Below are 19,334 nucleotides of genomic sequence, written 5' to 3' on the forward strand. Positions count from 1 at the left end.
AGCAGAGTAAAACAGTGTAAAACACTGTCTGTAAAGGCCAACATGCGCAACGTTTGTGTTGTACGTCTTGTTGAGCCGGTTTATTCGTTTCTTTACCATGTTTTGCGAGAAGACTGTAAATGGGGGGCATTGCAGGAAGTGCCACAGTTGGTCTGCATTTAAAAACAAATAAAAATACATTTAAAAAATATATAAAATAGAAGTAAATAAAAATAATATACATATAATACACACACACATTTTCAGAACCGCTCGTCCCATACGGGGTCACGGAGCCAACCCGGTAACACAGGGCGTAAGGCCGGAGGGGGAAGGGACACACCCAGGACGGGACGCCAGTCCATCACAAGGCACCCCAAGTGGGACTCGAACCCCAGACCCACCGGAGAGCAGGACTGCGGTCCAACCCACTGCGCGACCGCACCCCCTATACATACAATAAGTAAATAAAAAGAAAAGAGTGTGAAAGTGAAACAAGGCTTAGTTCGCCCCATAGGAACTTATTTCCACTCTTTGTGCTGCTTCCTTTGCCTCTCATTTTATTTTTTATCCCGTCCTAGAAGGCCGTGAGCGCGGTATTTCTGGAGGTAAAGCGCTGGCGACGCTCACTGCTGACATATGACAGAGCGAAGGACTCGTCCTAAACCCGTCCCAAAGTGGACCGCAAACGAGTCTGAGTCACGCGCCTGGACTTCACCTAAATCACCACCTGCTTTGGAGCTCACTGCCAAAGCCTGTTCCTAAGAATACCTCGATTTACTCGTCATTTTGGACAGAAAAGTGTATATTTCAGGAGAGGGGTGCGCAGCGGCGCTTTAGGGTCCAAAAGGAGGCGAGTCTCAGCTCCTTTCAGCAGGTGACCTCTTACCGGTGTAAACCAGCCCAGCTACAACACTGTGTGTGGAACTCAAACGTGTGTGTGCACGTGTGTGTCTTACCATGGTACGCATGGCCTGCTTCAGGGAACGTTCTCCGCTCCTTAACAGGAGGCTCAGTTCTGGGGAAGACGATCACTAATTGATGCCGTTTACATGACCTAACAAAGTATCGTAACGTGACGCGTTTCACACGTGTCACCGAGTCGAACCATCAGCCGCCCTGCGCTTGTCCCAGCACCCAGCGCACTCACACAAGGAGAGAAAGTGCCGGAACCTCCAGATCGCTCGTTGGACAGACACACGGGCTGGTGGTTCGAACATTTGCGGTCGTGTCGCCGTGCACTTCAAGGAGCCGGGTTCGAACCCCACCCCCTGCCGTAGTGCCCTTGATCGTGGTACTTACCCTGAGTTACACCGGTGAAAGTAACCATCTGTATGAAGGGGTAAATTGCTGTGAGTAGCACATAAATCACATGGAGAAAAGTGTTGGATAAATAATAATTTGAATAAAATTAGGGAAAAGCAGCCAGACAATATATGAAAAGTATTTGGAAATGCTGTCAGGAAACACGTTCTTAAGCGGTAACAAAGGAGCCACATGGCTCTCTGTGCCCCCATCCCTCCCATCCCTGCCCATTTGCAATATTTCTCCACTTTTGACCACTAAGAACTTAAAATAGCAGCAGGGTCCAAAGGCCCATCCCAGTTAATAACCTAAAGCCACATCAATCTGGCCCCAAACCAAAGACTCGTGAGGGAAATTGGATTTTTATTAGTGCTAAAGCCCTGGGCGAGCACTGGGGAGGGGGGGGTTCACGTCCCATTCTGGGGGGATTATGGTCTGTATGGTGTCAGGCTTTGACCCACTTCTTCTTAAGTCCTTGGCCCGGCACCACGCGAGCGTCACCTCTGAACTTGAGAGCATCGCCGAGCAGCGACGAGCCCTTAATTCCAGATTGCCGGCGGGGGTTTGATCGAGAGCCTTTCTCAGCGAGGTCGAGCCGCTTAGGTCAGGAGGTTAATTCATACATGGGCCGCGTCGCACCCGCCGGTGTCCGTGTGACAGCTGGGGAGGGGGTCGCTGCCGGGGTCGCTTTCGGTCGAGGGTTTTCCTGCTCTCGGCCGAACGGCGCGCGCGAGCCGCCCATTTTTTCGCACCTTCGGTCGGCCGGGCTTCGCGGTGGACGCAGGAGCAAAGGTGGCTGGACGTCATGGACGTGGGCGGAACTCTCACTCAGCCCGGACATCTCGGAGCACGTGCTGCTTTCCGGGAAAGAACCTCTTACTGACCAGGTCACTTTCAGGGGCTCTTCTTGAAGATGGTGCTTCTACGCGCTTTGTCAACACGGTGAGAGGGCGTGGCGGTCTGACACCCCAGCTGGAGGATTTGGGTGTGCGTTTCACACCACAGGCTTCAACGCTGCGCTTTAGGTCAAGCTACAAGCGCCTGGTTAAAGTAAAATGACCCCAGTTAAAGTGACAGACTCTCAATTCACATGACACACCCCCACTTAAAGTGGCAGAACATCCATTCAAGTGACACGCCCCCAGTTAAAGTGACAGAATCTTCATTCAAGTGACACGCCCCCAGTTAAAGTGACAGAATCCCAATTCAGGTGACACGCCCCCAGTTAAAGTGACAGACTCTCAATTCAAGTGACACGCCCCCAGTTAAAGTGACAGAATCCCAATTCAAGTGACACACCCCCACTTAAAGTGGCAGAACCTCCATTCAAGTGACACGTCCCCAGTTAAAGTGACAGAAGCCCAATTCAAGTGACACACCCCCACTTAAAGTGGCAGAACCTCCATTCAAGTGACACGTCCCCAGTTAAAGTGACAGAATCCCAATTCAGGTGACACGCCCCCAGTTAAAGTGACAGACTCTCAATTCAAGTGACACGCCCCCAGTTAAAGTGACAGAATCCCAATTCAAGTGACACACCCCCACTTAAAGTGGCAGAACCTCCATTCAAGTGACACGCCCCCAGTTAAAGTGACAGAATCCCAATTCAAGTGACACACCCCCACTTAAAGTGGCAGAATCTTCATTCAAGTGACACGTCCCCAGTTAAAGTGACAGACTTCTAGCTGAAGTGACCATCAATTAAAGTGAACATTTCGGTGTGATTCACCCCAGGCTACTCATGCCTTGCTCAAACCTTTGCGGCTCAGTTTCTGGAATCTACAGAAAACGCACTGCCTGTTGATAAAATGGAGCGCCTTCTGACACTTATGTGGAAGACTTTTAATTTCTTTAATTTTTCTGGTCTATGTGCAGGCAAGACAATCCCTAAAGTGTGACAAAGCAATTAACCTGCGCACATTGTTGAGAAAAATAGAGGCTGTTTTTTCTTAATTCTGGTCGAGATCTGCCGACCTGAAGGTTATCCATACAGAATGTGTTAATTAGATTTCTATCAAGATTATGGGAACTTATAGATCAGCTGCAAATAGATGCCACTTTTACTTTTTACATTCTCACTCTTGGAAGTTTATACTTTTTTCTTTTATGATCAGTGGCCTCCTCACAGGGAACTGGGTTTCCTCCTATATAGAAATAATTACTACTTACTATTTTATTGAAATGCTTCTCGGGGCTCTTTATGCGAGAAAATTTACATAGCTCAATAGTTTATCCAAGTAAACAGCAGGATATTTTTGGCAGCAATTTCAATCCAGTGCCTTCCTCAAGAGTACAACAGAGAGGCCTTCGATCTCTTTTATTAAAAGAGAAACTGTGAATTAACTTTAAATAGCGTTTCCTAGCACAAGAACGTATTTTACATCACAGATTTTATACCCCCTTTATATTACACTGGTACTTTAAAGGTGCTGTATAATATGTCTTATTGAACATCATTTCAGATTTATCCTGAAAACATTAGTGATTTTTTCTGGGAAGTGCCTCCCTACTAACTGTTCTTTAACTGTTATTTTGACTAATTGTGATCTGGAGTCATTTCTGAGTTCTGCTAATAACACACTGAGATTCCATGTTCCCAGTGCGTCCCGTCGAAACATCCGCGTCGAGTCGTTCGGTCGCCCTCGGTCAAGGGAAAGCGGTGAGAGAGTGTGTCTAACGCAAAGGCACACACATGTTAAATTAGTGTGTGGTCCCAGGAAAGAGGCTGCATCCAAGAGGCATGGCGTGTGTGTGTGTGTGTGTGTGTGTGTGTCGTGATCACTCTCAACACAGAAAATAATAGTTTGGCCATTATTAGAACCATCTGGAGTTGAAATAGGTTCCAGAGCACATTGTGGCCTTTGTACATGATGAACAGCAGTACATCAGTGTGGGCTCTTTTGGTGGGGGGGTCACAGGTAGAGGACACCAGGTCACCATGGATGGTCTCCGAGCCCAGGAGATGCTGCGGTTTGACAAAGGCATGCAAATGACGGTGTCATGGGGAGGGGTGTTCTTGATGAGTACATGTGACATTCACGCAGTACTCCAATAAAAATTACTCTAGTGCATAAATGGATAAATCCCGGTAAGTGGCTTAACACTGTAAGTCGCTTTGGAGAAAAGTGTCGAATAAATAAAAGTGCGTCGGTGTGATGGAGACATCGAAACACCTTTTGCAGCGGAAACCGAACATTTTGAATTACATGGTAGAATTTTTTTATGCTCTTATAATGAATGAAATCATGGAATTCCTACAACGTCTTGGAGACGTAGTGCTGCCCTCGTGTCCCTGCCACCAGACTCCAGGAGCCTGAAATTATTTCTGTTTCTTCATTTTGCTGCTGCTTTTCTCCACAGGGACTGAGAGTGAGGGTTTTGTACACTAAGCTACTTACACTGATTTACCCGTTTATACAGCAGGGTATTTACTGTGTTATTGCAGGGTAAATACCTCAATTAAGGGCACTGCAACAGGACCACAGTATTAAACCTGGCTCTTTCCGTAAGAAGGCAGTGGCTCTAACCATTACGCCACCTGCTGAGCCAAGGCAATACAGCGGCGGGCCAACCGCGTTACAGGAACACACTCACACTGGTCCTGAAACACCTTCTTGCGGAGCTACGTCTGCTCTCTCACTTGTGTGTTTCATGCCGATCCGTGTTTCTCGGGTACTTCCTGCGCTCTGGAGTTGTACTCTCTTGTACTCTGCTGTACATTGTTGTACTCCGTTGTACGCTGTTGTCGCAGACAGTTGCTTTGCGAGTTCTGCTCTTTTTTTTTCTCAGCGTCACCGTAGGAAATGGGCGTGTGATTTATGGCCGGTCGCTTTGGCCGACCCCCCCGTCACATCCGTCATGTCCCACTAACCGCGTTGCCTTTGACGGGCAGCACTGGGCTTTCGTGCACTTTGTCGGTCGGTGCCCTCAGGTTCACGAGGACTTCCCACATTCGCCGAAAAACGATGGAACTGCCAGCGCTGCATTTGTATCTCAGGTGTAACGGTGAGATTCATGGTAAGAGCGTAGTAATACAGTGTGTGTGTGTGTGTGTCTGTGTGTGTGTGTGTGTGTGTGTGTGTGTGTGTGTGTGTGTGTGTGTGTGTGTGTGTGTGTGCGAGAGAGAGAGACAACAGTCTCTTTCAGTGTGTATGGGTGGTGTGCTGACGAGGAGCTCTTTCTGACGGCAGTTAAAGCCGACGCCACGTGGAGGGACCGCTAAGGACCCCAGGGGGCGTCACTGAGAAGGGACCGTTTTTGATGATAAACCACAAGGTGCCGAGGCTGATGGACCGCAGTCCCTCCTCGTCCTTGTAGACAGCGACCGCCTTCACCTGAAGCTCTAGTGTTGCCCTCTGTGATTCAGGAGGGTTGTGCTCAGAATCCATCGTGTGCTTTAACCGCGTTGCAGAATCCTTCACACGTGGCTGTGCTGCATCCTGCATCTCCACGGTCTCTTTGGGTTTCGGAGCCGCGAGGACCGTGACGTCACGGGATGCCGAGAGCGCAATGTCTTCTCAGACGTTTCACGGCGCGGGCATCAGGTCCGAGACTTGGTCCACCTCTCAGGGCAGCTTGAGACAGCTCAGTCTGTGTGGAGGTTGCATGCTCTTCCTCCAGTTGCTCTGGTTTCCTCCCACAGTGTAAAGATGTGTTTGAGATGAGCTTCACAGGGCAGATTTTCTGGCCAAGCTGAATGAAAAAAACACTGAATATACACACACCCCCCCCCCCTTACTGGGGTCCGAACCCCAGCGAGATCCGACTGTTGACTCTGCTGATTGATGCGGAGATACACACTTGTGTCATTACCCATGATTACTGGGGTAATTAGAGCTCAATGATCCTCTCAGTATTCCCATATGTCGCACGTCACATCCTCAGCGCAGGAGAGGGGGATGCCTGCCCCCCCACCCCGAACACACACACCCACAAGGTCCCCTCCTTAGGACCACCTCTCCACTAAAACACTAATTTCGGCAGGAAATAATTAAGAAGTTTCGAGTTTATCAGCCAATTGCCTCGACAAACAGCTAATAAATACCCCAGAGGTGCTAAATTTAATTAGTGACTCAGTCATATTTGGGCTCGAGTTTCTCAAAATATTTTCATTTTTTTGCTTTTAATTTTGCTAATGAGGAATTCTGGATGGTTTCATAAATGACTGCTTTTGGAACGCACTCCTCCAGCGCTACTCACGTACTGTGCGCAGGTGGCTGTTTACAGCATGTTCAGGTATTTGGAGTGATTCCTGAATCAGGGTACAATGGTAGTTCTCCAGCGGGGATTTAAACCTGCAGCATCCTGGTTACATGTGTATGTGTTGCTGGACCTCGTTCATCCCTGGTCTTAGAGTTCGTCGTAGGTGTTGGGTTGAAGGTGTGGCCATTTGTGCTTTCAGCTGATGGCAACCCCCCCCCCACAAATCTCATCAGTCATCACCCCTCCCTGTTCACGAAGTCTTGCGTGGCTGATGGTGATCGTTCTGGAACGAGCACTTATGGCGTAGGAGTGCGTGGGGCTGCAGTACCAACATCCCACCCCCAGGGGCCACACAGCCCTGCAGGTGACCCATTGTTCAGAGCGTCACTTCGCACTCAGCAGACCTGGGTTTGAGTCCCACCTCCTGCTCTGGCACTGTTCATTAAGGTACTTACCCAAAACTGACACAGTAAATATTACCCTGCTTTATGAAAGGTAGGCCATTGCAAGCAGCTGAGTACTGTGAGTTTGTAGAAAAGTGTGAAATGAAGGAATAAATAAAAAGCGCTACTGTGACGACGTCTCCTTTTTTCCTCTGTCACATGTATCTGATGAGGCCTGTTATCCTGGGGAAATGATGTGCAGTTTCGTTATATATGGAAGTGCAGAAGACATCCAGGTCTCAGTGCTGAGGATCTGATCTTCTCTTCCTGCTTTCCGCTGGCAAAACTGGAGTCTCTTCTCTTGGACGTTTTTTATTGCTTTATCACTCTTCCGGTCCAAGAAGGTTTCAGGGATGGGAAGAGTTTTGTCAAACAGCAGATGTGTGCGCTGTCAGCATTCTGTCACTCAACAGTGACTCCCGAAAGAGACCAAGTCAACAATATTCTCTCAAGGAGACAGTCAACAGTGAGTCCCGAGAGAGACCAAGTCAACAATGTCCTCTCAATGAGACAGAGTCAACAGGGAGTCCTGAAAGAGACCAAGTCAACAATGTCCTCTCAATGAGACAGAGTCAACAGGGAGTCCCGAAAGAGACCAAGTCAACAATGTCCTCTCAATGAGACAGAGTCAATAGTGAGTCCCAAAAGAGACCAAGTCAACAATGTCCTCTCAATGAGACAGAGTCAATAGTGAGTCCCAAAAGAGACCAAGTCAACAATGTCCTCTCAATGAGACAGAGTCAACAGTGAGTCCCGAAAGAGACCAAGTCAACAATGTCCTCTCAATGGGACAGAGTATACAGTGACTCCTCAGGAAGACAGACTTGCTGAAATACCTTGCAAGCATCTTAAAGAGTACAAAGTCCGCCTCCTGTTCACACTTCACTCCACCAATCCGTGTCCACCAGGGATCCATCCCATCCTTACTCTGTGTGTTTATTTGGAAAAATGACTCCATGTTCCATGGCCTTCTGGTGCCACCTCATTACATCCTCTGTGTGGCTAAACACTCAGATGATAAGCACCTCTTGGCTGCGTGTGAGAACCCCACTGTCCAGCTCCTTCAGACAGAGTGGCTGCTAGGAGTCTGTCTGAGAAACGGTAACACTCACCTCCTGGAAACGAAGCAGTTTGACGCCACATTTCAAGTTCACTGCGCTGGGCAGCTCAGTCATTTCATCAATCAGATCCCTTCTCCGCCCGACAGACGAGTCGTGAACGAAGGCAGTCCTGGATGCTGATGGGTGCCAAGCTCTGCGGCTGTAGAGATGTCTCGCTTATAGACAGAGGAGGTGCACAGTCACGTCCTGGCATCCTACCGCTGTGGACAGTTAATTAACTAAGTAACAGTCATTTTCCATTAGCCCACAGAACCCATGTGAATGACATGAGAGCAGGAGAGACGGCAGCCTAGTTGTCTCGACAGCCCAAAGAGTCTTCTTCTGCCCATGAACCATGCGAATGGGCTCTTGACTCGACCTTGTCTGTCCGTCACATGGTACCACCCACTTGATGCTATGACACCTAAGCCACACTCACTGTAAGCAGTGTCCCATGAGTCTCAACCTCCTTCACTTCCATCGTGATGTAATCCTAGAACATGATGTCCTTCACCTGATGTCACCACCATGACGGACAAGGCCTCAGGCCCATGGGCTCAATTTGAGGGGTTCCATGAGTAGTAAGGGACAGGTCGTAGGAGGGTCCTCCAGCTTCCACAGCAGTAGGCTTCACCTGAGACCTTCACGAAGCAGAGATGGGATTTCCTGCATTACACATTTGGCCCGGAGCTTCCAGGCTCAGCCTGAAGGTACCTGACAACTGCTGTGTTTTCGGGCAGCATCTCCAGTCTCGCATTCTCTGAACGAGCCCAGTACGGTCGGACATCTAACGGGGCTTCGGGACACGACGACTTGTTGGGGTCGTGTCGCTCAGGAGGCACCTGAGCAGGGTCGCTTGCGTAGGGACGCGTTAAGCACAGCCGAGCCGCTCGCACGGCGATGTGCGCACACACACACTCTGCAGATCTTTCATAAGCGCGGTAAATTCCCTCGCCGAGGCCTTGCGCTGGAGGGGATCGCAAGCAGTAAAGATGATTACAGTTTAATGTCTGTTAGCGCTGTTGTTCGCGCGCCGTTATTATACCCTCAGCAACGATCACATCTCATGTTGCTGCCAACACCTTATATTAACAAGACATCTAATATGCGCCCTTTTCATTAGGAAGCGCCTCGAAATCGCATTTGAGACGCGATAGAGAGTTTTACATGTAATGCCTCCTATGAGCACTTACACTGTCAAAATAATAGGAACGCGTGAATCTCGATTAAGCTGCGTTTTCGCTCCTCTCTCCGCACGAAGCGGTGAGCACCAGCAGGTGACCGCGAAACACACCGTTAAATACACAAATACTGGCAGGGATACATGATAAAATGAGACAAAATATTTTCCCCGATACACGACCTGCGCCACTCGGTGCGGATGAACAAACCGCGAATGAGGTCACATGACCACAGATGACGCCAAATCGGGTTCGAGCTCCTGAAATCGTGCGGAACACAATATCGAGAAATGTGGTATTTGAGCGATGGCACGACGTCGGATGTATCTTCTCTCCAGGGCTGAGATGGGGCCTCTCGCTCGGTTTCTGAAGTAGCAGGAAAGAGCATCCAGCAGGAGGTTGCAGGTTCAAATCCCAGCGCTGTGGGACCGTTGGGAGAAGTAGCTGGTTTGTGGGTAAAGTGTGAAAGTGTGACAGATGGTGAGAAGCTGATAAGTAGCTGGCAGTTGTTCTGAATCATTATCACCGTCACTTGTGGGGAGCTGTGGCTGTGTGTACCGCAGTAACGCACCGTGGTACCACTGCGATTCCATTCCAATGACAACAGCAGCAGATGGTGCGACGCGAAGGTCCAGCCTCGTGAGGACACTCAGGAAAACAGACCAAAGTGACGGTGTTTCGTGGACCCTGACCGTGTCCATGTGCGGCACCGGGGGGGGGTCGGGGTCGCCAGCCCCACCCGGAACAGCCATTATGCGCCTTCCCCAGCTTCGGCAGAAAGCGCATCGAGGTGCCCTGAACTCTGCAGTACATCCAATGAACGCTGAACGGGCCTTTCTCTGGGTTCGTTCCAGAGTCTGAGAACAGCGCTGGGCTCCACTGTACCGCGGTATTCACTCTGGTGTATGAGTACAGCTAACAGAACTTTGTAAGAACCAAAGGGGATGCTGAGAGTCCCTTTCTCTGTCCCTGTAGGAGGGGAGACCCAGAGCAATGGCCTGTCCTGCATCACCGCATGACCACATGAGCGTTCTGAAGTCTCCACATGAGAGGCCCCCTGGTTCTGACCTTTGACCTTTGCCCTCTCCCCCCCCCCACTGTCCTACAGGAATGCCCCTCAGTCTGAACTGCAGAGCCTTCTTTGGCTACAGCGGCGAGTCGAAACCCATCATCTACTGGATGAAGGGGGAGAAGTTTGTGGAGGAGCTGGAAGGTCACATCAAGGAGAGCGAAGTCAGGTACCTGTAGTGCCCCCGTGTGTGTGTGTGTGTGTGTGTGTGTGTGTGTGCGTGTGTGTGTGCGTGTGTGTGCGTGTGTGTGTGTGGAAGCTGCGAGTGGGGAGGTCTTGCTCTGGCAGCTCTCTGTAGGACACAGATAACATTGTATCGCTACCACTGCTGCCCAACTGAAGCTCCACGGCAGAGAGACACAATAACACCTTTAATTACTTTTTATTACTAATTTCATATACACTTTAAACAATAAAACAAATGCTAATTAGCAACACACACTCTTTGATGAGTGGAATATGGCCTGTCCACACACAGCGTCCACAGTTACCGTGACCTGACATTCAGCTCATTGGTGTTTAACTGCGGGGGTGGGGGGGTATCGGTGCCCACCACAGTACATTTACACTTCCCTCTAAAATGACTCTTAACTAGCATTTAGTGCTATTAATTGGTATTTAGCTCACTCTTTTAACCCAGTGATTTACTGTGTTATATAAACTACCCTAAATTCCCTACATTCACCCATCTATACAATGTAGCACACACACACACACACACACACACACACACACACACACACACACACACACACACACACACACACACACACACTACATCAAATAAAATAGTTATTACAATCAATACATACATCAGTAACTGTTATCAATAGCTGCTTATGCTCCACAGGGGCCACGGTGGTGCAGAGCCTATCCCACAAATACAGTATCAGGTACAAGGCATCACACACACACACACACACACACACACACTTTGGATCGTTTAGAGTCACCAATTCACATGAAACACATCTCTGGACTGTGGAGGACGCAAACGCAAACATATATAGAGCAGGAAAAGAAACGATAAAGAGAAAAGGTAAAAGCAATGGAATTTACCCCATTTGTACCATACAGCTGTAGCGTGGTATAAGTGTGTGTAGCCCTGGTAAAAGGTGCAGTATGGCTCCTCCCAGCTGCCCGGCGTAAATCTGGACCCGCTAGCTGTCGGATCAACAGGGGCGCAAAGTCGGGCACAGCGCCCCCTACTGAGCGGAGAGTCACTCTCCAGCCTGGGGAGATGGGACTCTTATTCACAAGGAGCTCTGAAGGGCTTTGAGACGCTGCTCGGGGCCACGTGGTATTCCCGTTTCCTTGATGCTCCGCTGTGATTGCAGGGCGAATCCATGAGGGGGGTTGGCTTTTTCAGAAGGAGACCTGCTTTAAAATTCAAACGAGGATGGCCAGGTCAGGGTACCGCGGTACAGCGCCGCGACCCAGTTTCCCAGCACCGCACACCAGGATCAGGCAGCCGGACGGGCTGTGGAACTGAGGGAGGGTCTGCTTGTCGGACATATGCGAGGGGCCCGTGCAGATGATCGCTCTCAATACCTTCTCCCCGCTCTTGTCTGAAGGAGGTGAACTGAACAGAGTATTACCGCACCGCGATGGGGCTGCAGAAAGCCGCTCGCTCGCTCGCTCGCCCGCTCGGTTGGGGGAGCCTCCTCCGCGCCGCCAACACTCTCCGCTGCGCTTTTGTTCTCCTCCATCCGAGCGAAGGTCCCCTCGGCCCGGCTTACGCTGCGGCTAATTACCCGTGGCTCACGGGCAAACCGCATGTGACAAAATGGAGACGTTTGCGGTCGGATTTGGGGGCTGTAGACCGCTACACCCCCCCCCAAACCCTCCTCCGCTGCCCTCCCCACCCGTGACCACTCTATGTACAATAAATCCCAGTCCTCCTCCGCACACGGTCAGACCCATCAATCTGTTGCCATGGCAACGGCTGGTCGCATATCCCACCAATCGGGCCCTGTGGCCCCCCAAGTTCACTGGAGGTGGGGCTGATAAGATTACTGTGATCCCCCCATCCACATCTGCGCATACCCATGAGAAGAGGGCATCTCGACACATTACACAGGTTCGCCACCTACCGCAGAACCACTCTGGGGAATCTTGGGAGGACTGAGCGCGTTGGCGGGGGGGGGGGTAGGTCGCAGGTTCGAGGCTGCGTGGCTGTCCTTGATTAATTAAGATGACCCCCCCATGAACCCTTGTTAGCTGTTGTGTGAAAAACAATCCAGCTCCCTGAAAACAAGACCTGCGTGCCCCCTGCCCGACCCCTTCAGGCCTCACCGTGCTGCTCCTCTCTCCTTCACCTCATAGGGTCCTCAAGGAGTTCCTGGGCGAGAAGGAGGTGGAGCTCTCGCTCACCTTTGACGCCGTCGAGGAGACCGACATGGGCAACTACACGTGCTACGTGGAGAACCACATCGGGCGGCGACACGCCAGCGCCATCCTGCACAAGAGAGGTAAGAGCGGCTGTGGAACACGGTAACTGCAGCGTGCCGCTCCGAGCGTGGCGAAGCTGCTGTCAAGGAGAGAGGAGGGGCCCCCCGCTCCTGTCACGAAATGCCAGGCGTGCAGGGTCGCGCTGCCGGTCCAGGGGAGGGGGGGGCCCGCACGTGGGGGCCCTGTGACTAAAGCAGAGAGGACAGCCACTGAGTCACTTGCCGCTTAGCGCTCGTCCGCTCCGACGTGGCCGGCTCTCCGCCTGTACGGGGACCTGGGGGGGCCGGGGGGCCGTGGCCGCTGGGCCCCGGCAGGGACCCGACAGCTGATTGGATGGGTTTTACCATCCGGTATCAAATTAGTCCGCTAAGGAAGTGTCTCTTCCGTTTAGTGTGAGCAGGCGGTGCTCCGTGCAGCGGTGGGATGGGGGGGGGGCACAACGGTGCCAAGGGCCTCAGGTTAGAAAAGAGATGCTGCCCACAGAGTCATGAGGGACGGCGTTTATTAATGGAGGAGACTGTGAGAAAGGCTCTCATCCGCCTCCCCCACACCCCCCGTCTCAATGATGATGCCGCTTTCGAACCCGGTGCTCCCGGTCAGTCTGGACACGGTCGAGAGCGCGACTCGGCCGTTAAAAGTCCGGGGAGTCAAGTGTCACAGCACGTGACACAACACAGAAAATGGTCGAGTTGCTTTTCGGAAACAAATGTGTGAAACGGGGGACCGTGGGGCCCTGGACCTCCGGCCTGAGGTGCGAATTGACCGCTGGGGTCATTGCGGGGCTCTTTGCTCTCCTTCGGGGCCCCGTGACGCTCAACGAGGGCAGTGGCTCCTGTCTCCGAGGCACAGAGGATCTCGTATTTTCTGCGGTCACCCGAGTCGCTACAGGGATGACGTGTAAAATTATGGTAGGGGACACTGGTAAAAATGTGTGCAATTACACAATTACTTAATTATACAGTTAGGAGCCATTGTGATTTGAAAGCAGTTAGATGAGGATGATCAGAAGTCCTGAATTTATGTGGTGTGTGTGTGTGTGTGTGTGTGTGTGTGTGCGTGCGTGTGTGTGTGTCGCCGACAAGCGGCGCGATTTAAATAATGTGCGTTTTTATTGCAAGTCTTGTTGCTGGAAGCGGAACAGGGGAGAGCGCAGCTGCTGATCACTTTAAATGTTTCTCTCGATGAATTCTGACATTTCAATTGCCATTCATTACTGCACCTCGTGTAGGAATGTACAGGAAGTTCCTCCTCTGGGGCCCTGGGGGGGCGGGCGCCTTCCCCCGCCACCGCCGCCGTGTTTTACAGGCAGCGGGGTCTGCCAGTAGCGTCAGGAGGACCTCTACTGGTCAGTGGCTGCATTGCTTCCCGCACAGGAGGTGTGGACATGCTGCGTCCTGGAGCGCCGGACACCGTGTTCGAAAGGGATAGATTTATTGCGTGTTTCTTTACAAAGTGGACATTAGGACCTGTCTATCTATCTGCCTGCCTGCCCACCTGCCCGTCCATCTAGCTGTCTGTCTCTCTGCTAGCCCGTCTGTCTGTCTATGAGTGCTGCATGTTTCCTCAGACAAAGTCATCAGCTAAATTGTCATCATTATTATTAGTAGTAGTAGTAGTAGTAGTAAAAAATACACTATTAGTAAGGGGGGCGCAGCAGTGTGGTGGACTTGGCTGGGTCCTGCTGTCTGGTGGGTCTGGGGTTCGAGTCCCACTTGGGGTGCCTTGTGACAAACTGGCGTCCCGTCCTGAGTGTGTCTCCTCCCCCTCCAGCCTTGTGCCCCGTGTTGCCAGGTTAGGCTCTGGCTCCCTGCGACCCTGCTGGGGACAAGCGGTTTCAGACTGTGTGTGTGTGTGTATTATTATTAATGTTAACTTTTACATTTTTCATTTAGCAGGCAGATAGATTTCAAGACAGTTATTTTTTCTGATCCTGCTGTTTTTTACCACTGACACACATCAGGCAAGTTGCTGCAGTTGTAATATAGAGGTGATGGTGACAGTGGTGTCATGGAAATATATTGAGCAGTCAGGAGATCAGGAGAGAAGTGGCTCTCAAAGGGATGGGTTTGAGACCCTTCTTCATTGTGGCAGGGATTCAGCAGCTCTGAGAGACACAGGGTGCTCAATCCCCCACGTGAGAGGCAGAACAGAAATAAATATATGAATATATAACGTAATGCTACACTAAAATAGTTAAGATAACCAAACTACATCTGACTGCCTCCACATTCCAGGATGTGGTTTTACCAGGAACACCATTCCTCTTATACCCTGAAATGAACAGAGCAGCTGCTGCGAAGGTGGACTTTGTCAGGGATGACAGTGACCCTACACAGCAGGGATGACGGGATGATTTACGGCCCGTGTCTGCGGGTTGCAAAGGGCTGGACATGAGCTATTATTGCCATTTCTGTGTGTGTCTGTGTGTGTGCGTGTGTGTGTTTGGCGGGGGACGCAGGCCCTGCTCAGCCCTCGCTCTCTCTCCTCAGACGCCTACAGGTTGGAGCTCGCTGCCGGTCTGGGTGCCATCCTGCTGCTGCTCGGTCTGCTCACTGCCATCTACAAGTGCTACAGCGTGGAGATCATGCTCTGCTACCGGCGTCATTTTGGCAGCGACGAGACGGAGGATGGTGGGTAGAGTGGCTACCAGGGTGGTGATGTACCAGGTTAAGGCTTAAGGGTTAGGAGTTGGGGAATGAACTACAAAGATTTCAAGCAATCAGGAGAGAAATGCTTCTGAAAGAGATGGTTTGAGATTCTTCTTGAATGTGGGAGGGATTCAGCACCTCTGAGGGACAGAGGGAGCTCATTGCGCCACATCTGGAGAGAAACCGAGAAGCAGGACCGCGAACTTTGTAAGCTGTGTCAACTTGATCAGCTGCACAGCACACTGCTACCTGACTGCTCACTTTCAGACACCCACTTCAACAAAGACAGTGATACACAGTAAAAAAACAAGATTAACAATTTAGTAATTTTCCCATAAGCAGAGGTCAACAGAAGACTATCCATAACCCAAGGGAGGTCCTCACCAGGGGGTTACTGGGGTACTGTTCTCTGTCCAGTCAGACATTAACTTCTCTTTGCTCTTTAGCCTCTCAAGGACTACCATCTTATGTGAAGATATGAAGTGAATAAATGATTTCATAAAGGACATGCAGTAATATGTATTTGAACATGTAGCTCTAGCACCTAATCCCTAAATACAGACTTTTGTTCATATAGCGACGCTTGCGGTCAAGTGGCTTCTCTGTCGCCCCCTGCAGACAACAAGGAGTACGACGCCTGCCTGTCCTACAGCACGGTGGACCAGGACTCTCTGGGGCGCTCCATGAGCGAGGAGGAGCAGTTCGCCCTCGAGGTCCTTCCCGACGTTCTGGAGAAGCACTACGGCTACAAGCTGTTCATCCCCGACCGCGACCTCATCCCCAGCAGCAGTGAGTGATGCCGCCGCCCCCACCCTGGAAGCCCCGCCCTGCCCCGCGTGAGATCGACTGCAGCATCGAGTCAAAGGCCACGCTGAGTCCGAGCGGCTGGAAGGGGGTCGTATGGCGTTCTGGGACGCGGCCATTCATTGCCGTCCAGCCTAGAGCGCAAAGGATTTTGAGCTGTTCTCTGCCACACCGTACATGTTAGAGTGATGAGTGCTAGTGCGTTTATATAGAACACCGTCTGCTTTAAATTACGCCCCACGTGTGGGGTTGGGGGAGGGGCTTGGACAGCTGCCTAGAAAGCCGAGAAAAATGTCCGAAAATCTTTCTTAGGCACAAGGTTGTTGTGCTGTTTGCCTGCGATGCTAACCCTAACCCTAACCCTAACCCTAACCTAACCCTACCTACTATCCCTAAGTCTAATTACTAATCCTAACCCTAAACTTAACAACTAACCCTAATAACTAACCCCCTTCAAACGACTCTGCTGTGGTTTTTCCCCATTTCAGATGTACTGTACAGAAGCCCAGCGTTCTCTCTTTGCACTACTAGGGCTGCGATCATGTAGAACGTTCCGGAAAGCGTTCCGGCCGCATCGCTCGACGCTCACAATAGGAGCCCCACGCAGTTAGTGTGCCAGCGCGGTGTGGGGTTCACTGGGGTGTGTGCAGGGGCAGTAGGAGTGCAGTGGGGAGACGGGGTGGAGGAGCACAGCGCGCAACACAACGCACAGCGCGCAGCCAGGGCAGCAGCGATCCATTTGTGTAAAGAGCTCATCTGAATAAAGACGGTTCGCCGCCACTTCCTGCTATTAATTGATTTCCATAATCAGAAACGTTTATAAAAAGAGGGAGAATCTGCACAGTTTGCCGGCGCCGCTTCTGCAAATTGTGTTATTTATGCACTGCAAATTGACCATGAAATTGCAGTGTGTCGTTGCTCTTCCATCATTAAATTTGTCAGGAGCCGGAGAGGGACGGCGGCGCGGGACGACGAGCTCGCCGAGCGGACGCGGAAAGGGGGGCCTTTCGAAATATTTTACTGTACGCCACGACTGTACGGGATGTCAGCATGTCCCCGCGGTTGTGTTTCACCTCCTGCGTGACGCTGTTCCTCAGAGGCGTGCGCACCTCGCAAAACACGTCCCGTCGCTAGGCTCCTACTGGGCCACCCCCTCGCAGCCAACTAGCGGCCAGGTCACGCTGGGCAGCCCTGGGATGCTGAGTGCACCTTTATTCCGTGCCCTGTGTCCATGCTGTGTGCGTTCGTTCGAAAACACCCTCCACGAATAACGGCAGAGCGGCCATGCGCCACGCAGGGAGGGGCGAGTTGGATCTCCGCCACCAGGGCCCTGCTCCCGATCCCCGGCCCTCCCACCGCACCGAGCCCTCTATAACGGGAGGTCGAGCGGCACTGTGGGGAGGAAGGTGTTCCGTCAGCACTCAGGACACACGGCCGCTGTCCTCAAATAGGCTCCGCCCACCGCTCGGAGTCACACCCCCAGAGACCACGCGTCTCCCGTCCACCTGCAGCTCCGAGGGTCTCGCCTGTAGTGTCCGCTTAACAGCAGCTGTTTGCTCCCATGGCAACGGCCCTCATGGGGTGCGAGGAGAAAGAGGGCATTTCGGCGCCTCCGTCTCTCTGAAAATTCACAGTGGCTCTATTTGCATGACAAGCGGATTCCGCGTCGCTAATTTAGACGCAGAAAAGTACCGTGAGGTTTTGGGGGGGGGAGTAAGCGTCACAGATGTATTTCCTGTGTGTCACTGTGTGTTATTGGTGTTGAAAGCGAACGCCATCTCTCACCTCCTGCCCCATCCCTTGTCCCCATCCCTTGTCCCCATCCCTTGTCCCCCCTGCCCCAGTCTACATGGAGGACATGGCCCGGGGGCTGGAGCAGAGCCGCAGGCTCATCATCGTCCTCACGCCCGAGTTCGTGGCCAAGCGTGGCTGGAGCATCTTCCAGCTAGAGTCTCGACTCCACAGCATGCTGGTGATGGGCGAGATCAAGGTGATCCTCATCGAGTGCGCCGACCTGCGCGGCGTCATCAACTACCAGGAGGTGGAGGCGCTCAAGCACACCATCAAGCTGCTCTCCGTGGTCAAGTGGAAGGGCCCCAAGAGCAACCAGCTGCAGTCGCGCTTCTGGAAGCAGGTGCAGTACGAGATGCCCGTGCGGAGGAAGGAGACGCTGTCCCGGCGCCAGGTGCTCGACTCGGGCGAGCAGGGCCTCTTCGGCGACCTGCAGACCGTCTCCACCATCGCCATGACGACCACCTCCGCCTCGCTGGCGCCCGCCCACGCCGAGATCCCGGACTTCAACCAGGCGAGCCACCCGCAGATGAGACACTTCTGCCGCAGCTACGAGTACCAGCTGCCGTCGTCGCCGGTGCAGATCGGCACGCTGGGCGGGCGCCGCGTCTACTGCAGCATCCCCATGACGCTGCTCAACGGCCAGGCGTCGCAGAACAGCACCGGCGCCAAAGGCAAGGGCGAGCTGCACTTGAACAGCACCTTCGTGCCGCTGTCCGGCCGGGAGCTCACCAGTGACATCTGGTAGACGTGCGTGCGTGCGTGGCCACCCGCCGCTCGCCGTCGCCATGGAAACCTTTTCTTATTTGCATGAAGACTCGTTTAACAAATAAATTAAAAAAAAAACACATACACAAGGAATACTTTTAAAAGATACAGAAGCGCAGGATCTGCCCCGGACTTTTTCCATTCGCTGTTCGATGTTTCGGGATTTTATTTATTTCTCTCACTTTTCTTTACTCTCGTTTTGTCTCCGTCGCCAGTAAAATGAGGGTCACAGCAGGTAGAATTTTCCTACTTGAATTTCTCCTTTTCGGAGATGCTAAATATACGACCTTGTTTTTTAAAGTCCAAGGTGTCGTTCCTATGTACAGCTCTCCTGTCCTCCAGAAACACGCGAAGCAGCCTGCCTGAGGTTTTTGGAGGTGTGCGAGTGTGCGTGTGTGCGTGTGTGCGTGTGCGTGTGCGTGTGCGTGTGCGTGTGTGTGTGTTGCCACTTTCATTGCTTCCTGGTCAGGTTTACGTCATGGCAGCACAAATCTGTAATGAGGGACTGAACACATTCTTTGTGAGCTTTAAAATATATTATTATATTTAAGCAAAAGTACCATGTTTGAATTTACACACGGTATTGTCATAGT

General features: G+C 51.7%; 1 protein-coding gene across 1 annotated transcript in view; it reads left to right on the plus strand.

The window, feature by feature from the left end:
* The window catches only part of il1rapl2 (interleukin 1 receptor accessory protein-like 2), a 170,031-nt gene extending 150,697 nt beyond the window's left edge, over window positions 1-19,334 (plus strand). The window contains exons 7-11 of the mRNA XM_029257167.1: window positions 10,319-10,448; window positions 12,605-12,750; window positions 15,220-15,360; window positions 15,997-16,167; window positions 18,027-19,334. Coding sequence (XP_029113000.1) covers window positions 10,319-10,448; window positions 12,605-12,750; window positions 15,220-15,360; window positions 15,997-16,167; window positions 18,027-18,721 — 1,283 coding nt within the window. The 3' untranslated portion in view covers window positions 18,722-19,334. The remainder of the gene's footprint in view (window positions 1-10,318; window positions 10,449-12,604; window positions 12,751-15,219; window positions 15,361-15,996; window positions 16,168-18,026) is intronic.

This window comes from Scleropages formosus, chromosome 13 (genome assembly GCF_900964775.1).
Source record: "Scleropages formosus chromosome 13, fSclFor1.1, whole genome shotgun sequence".
Classification (NCBI taxonomy): domain Eukaryota; kingdom Metazoa; phylum Chordata; class Actinopteri; order Osteoglossiformes; family Osteoglossidae; genus Scleropages; species Scleropages formosus.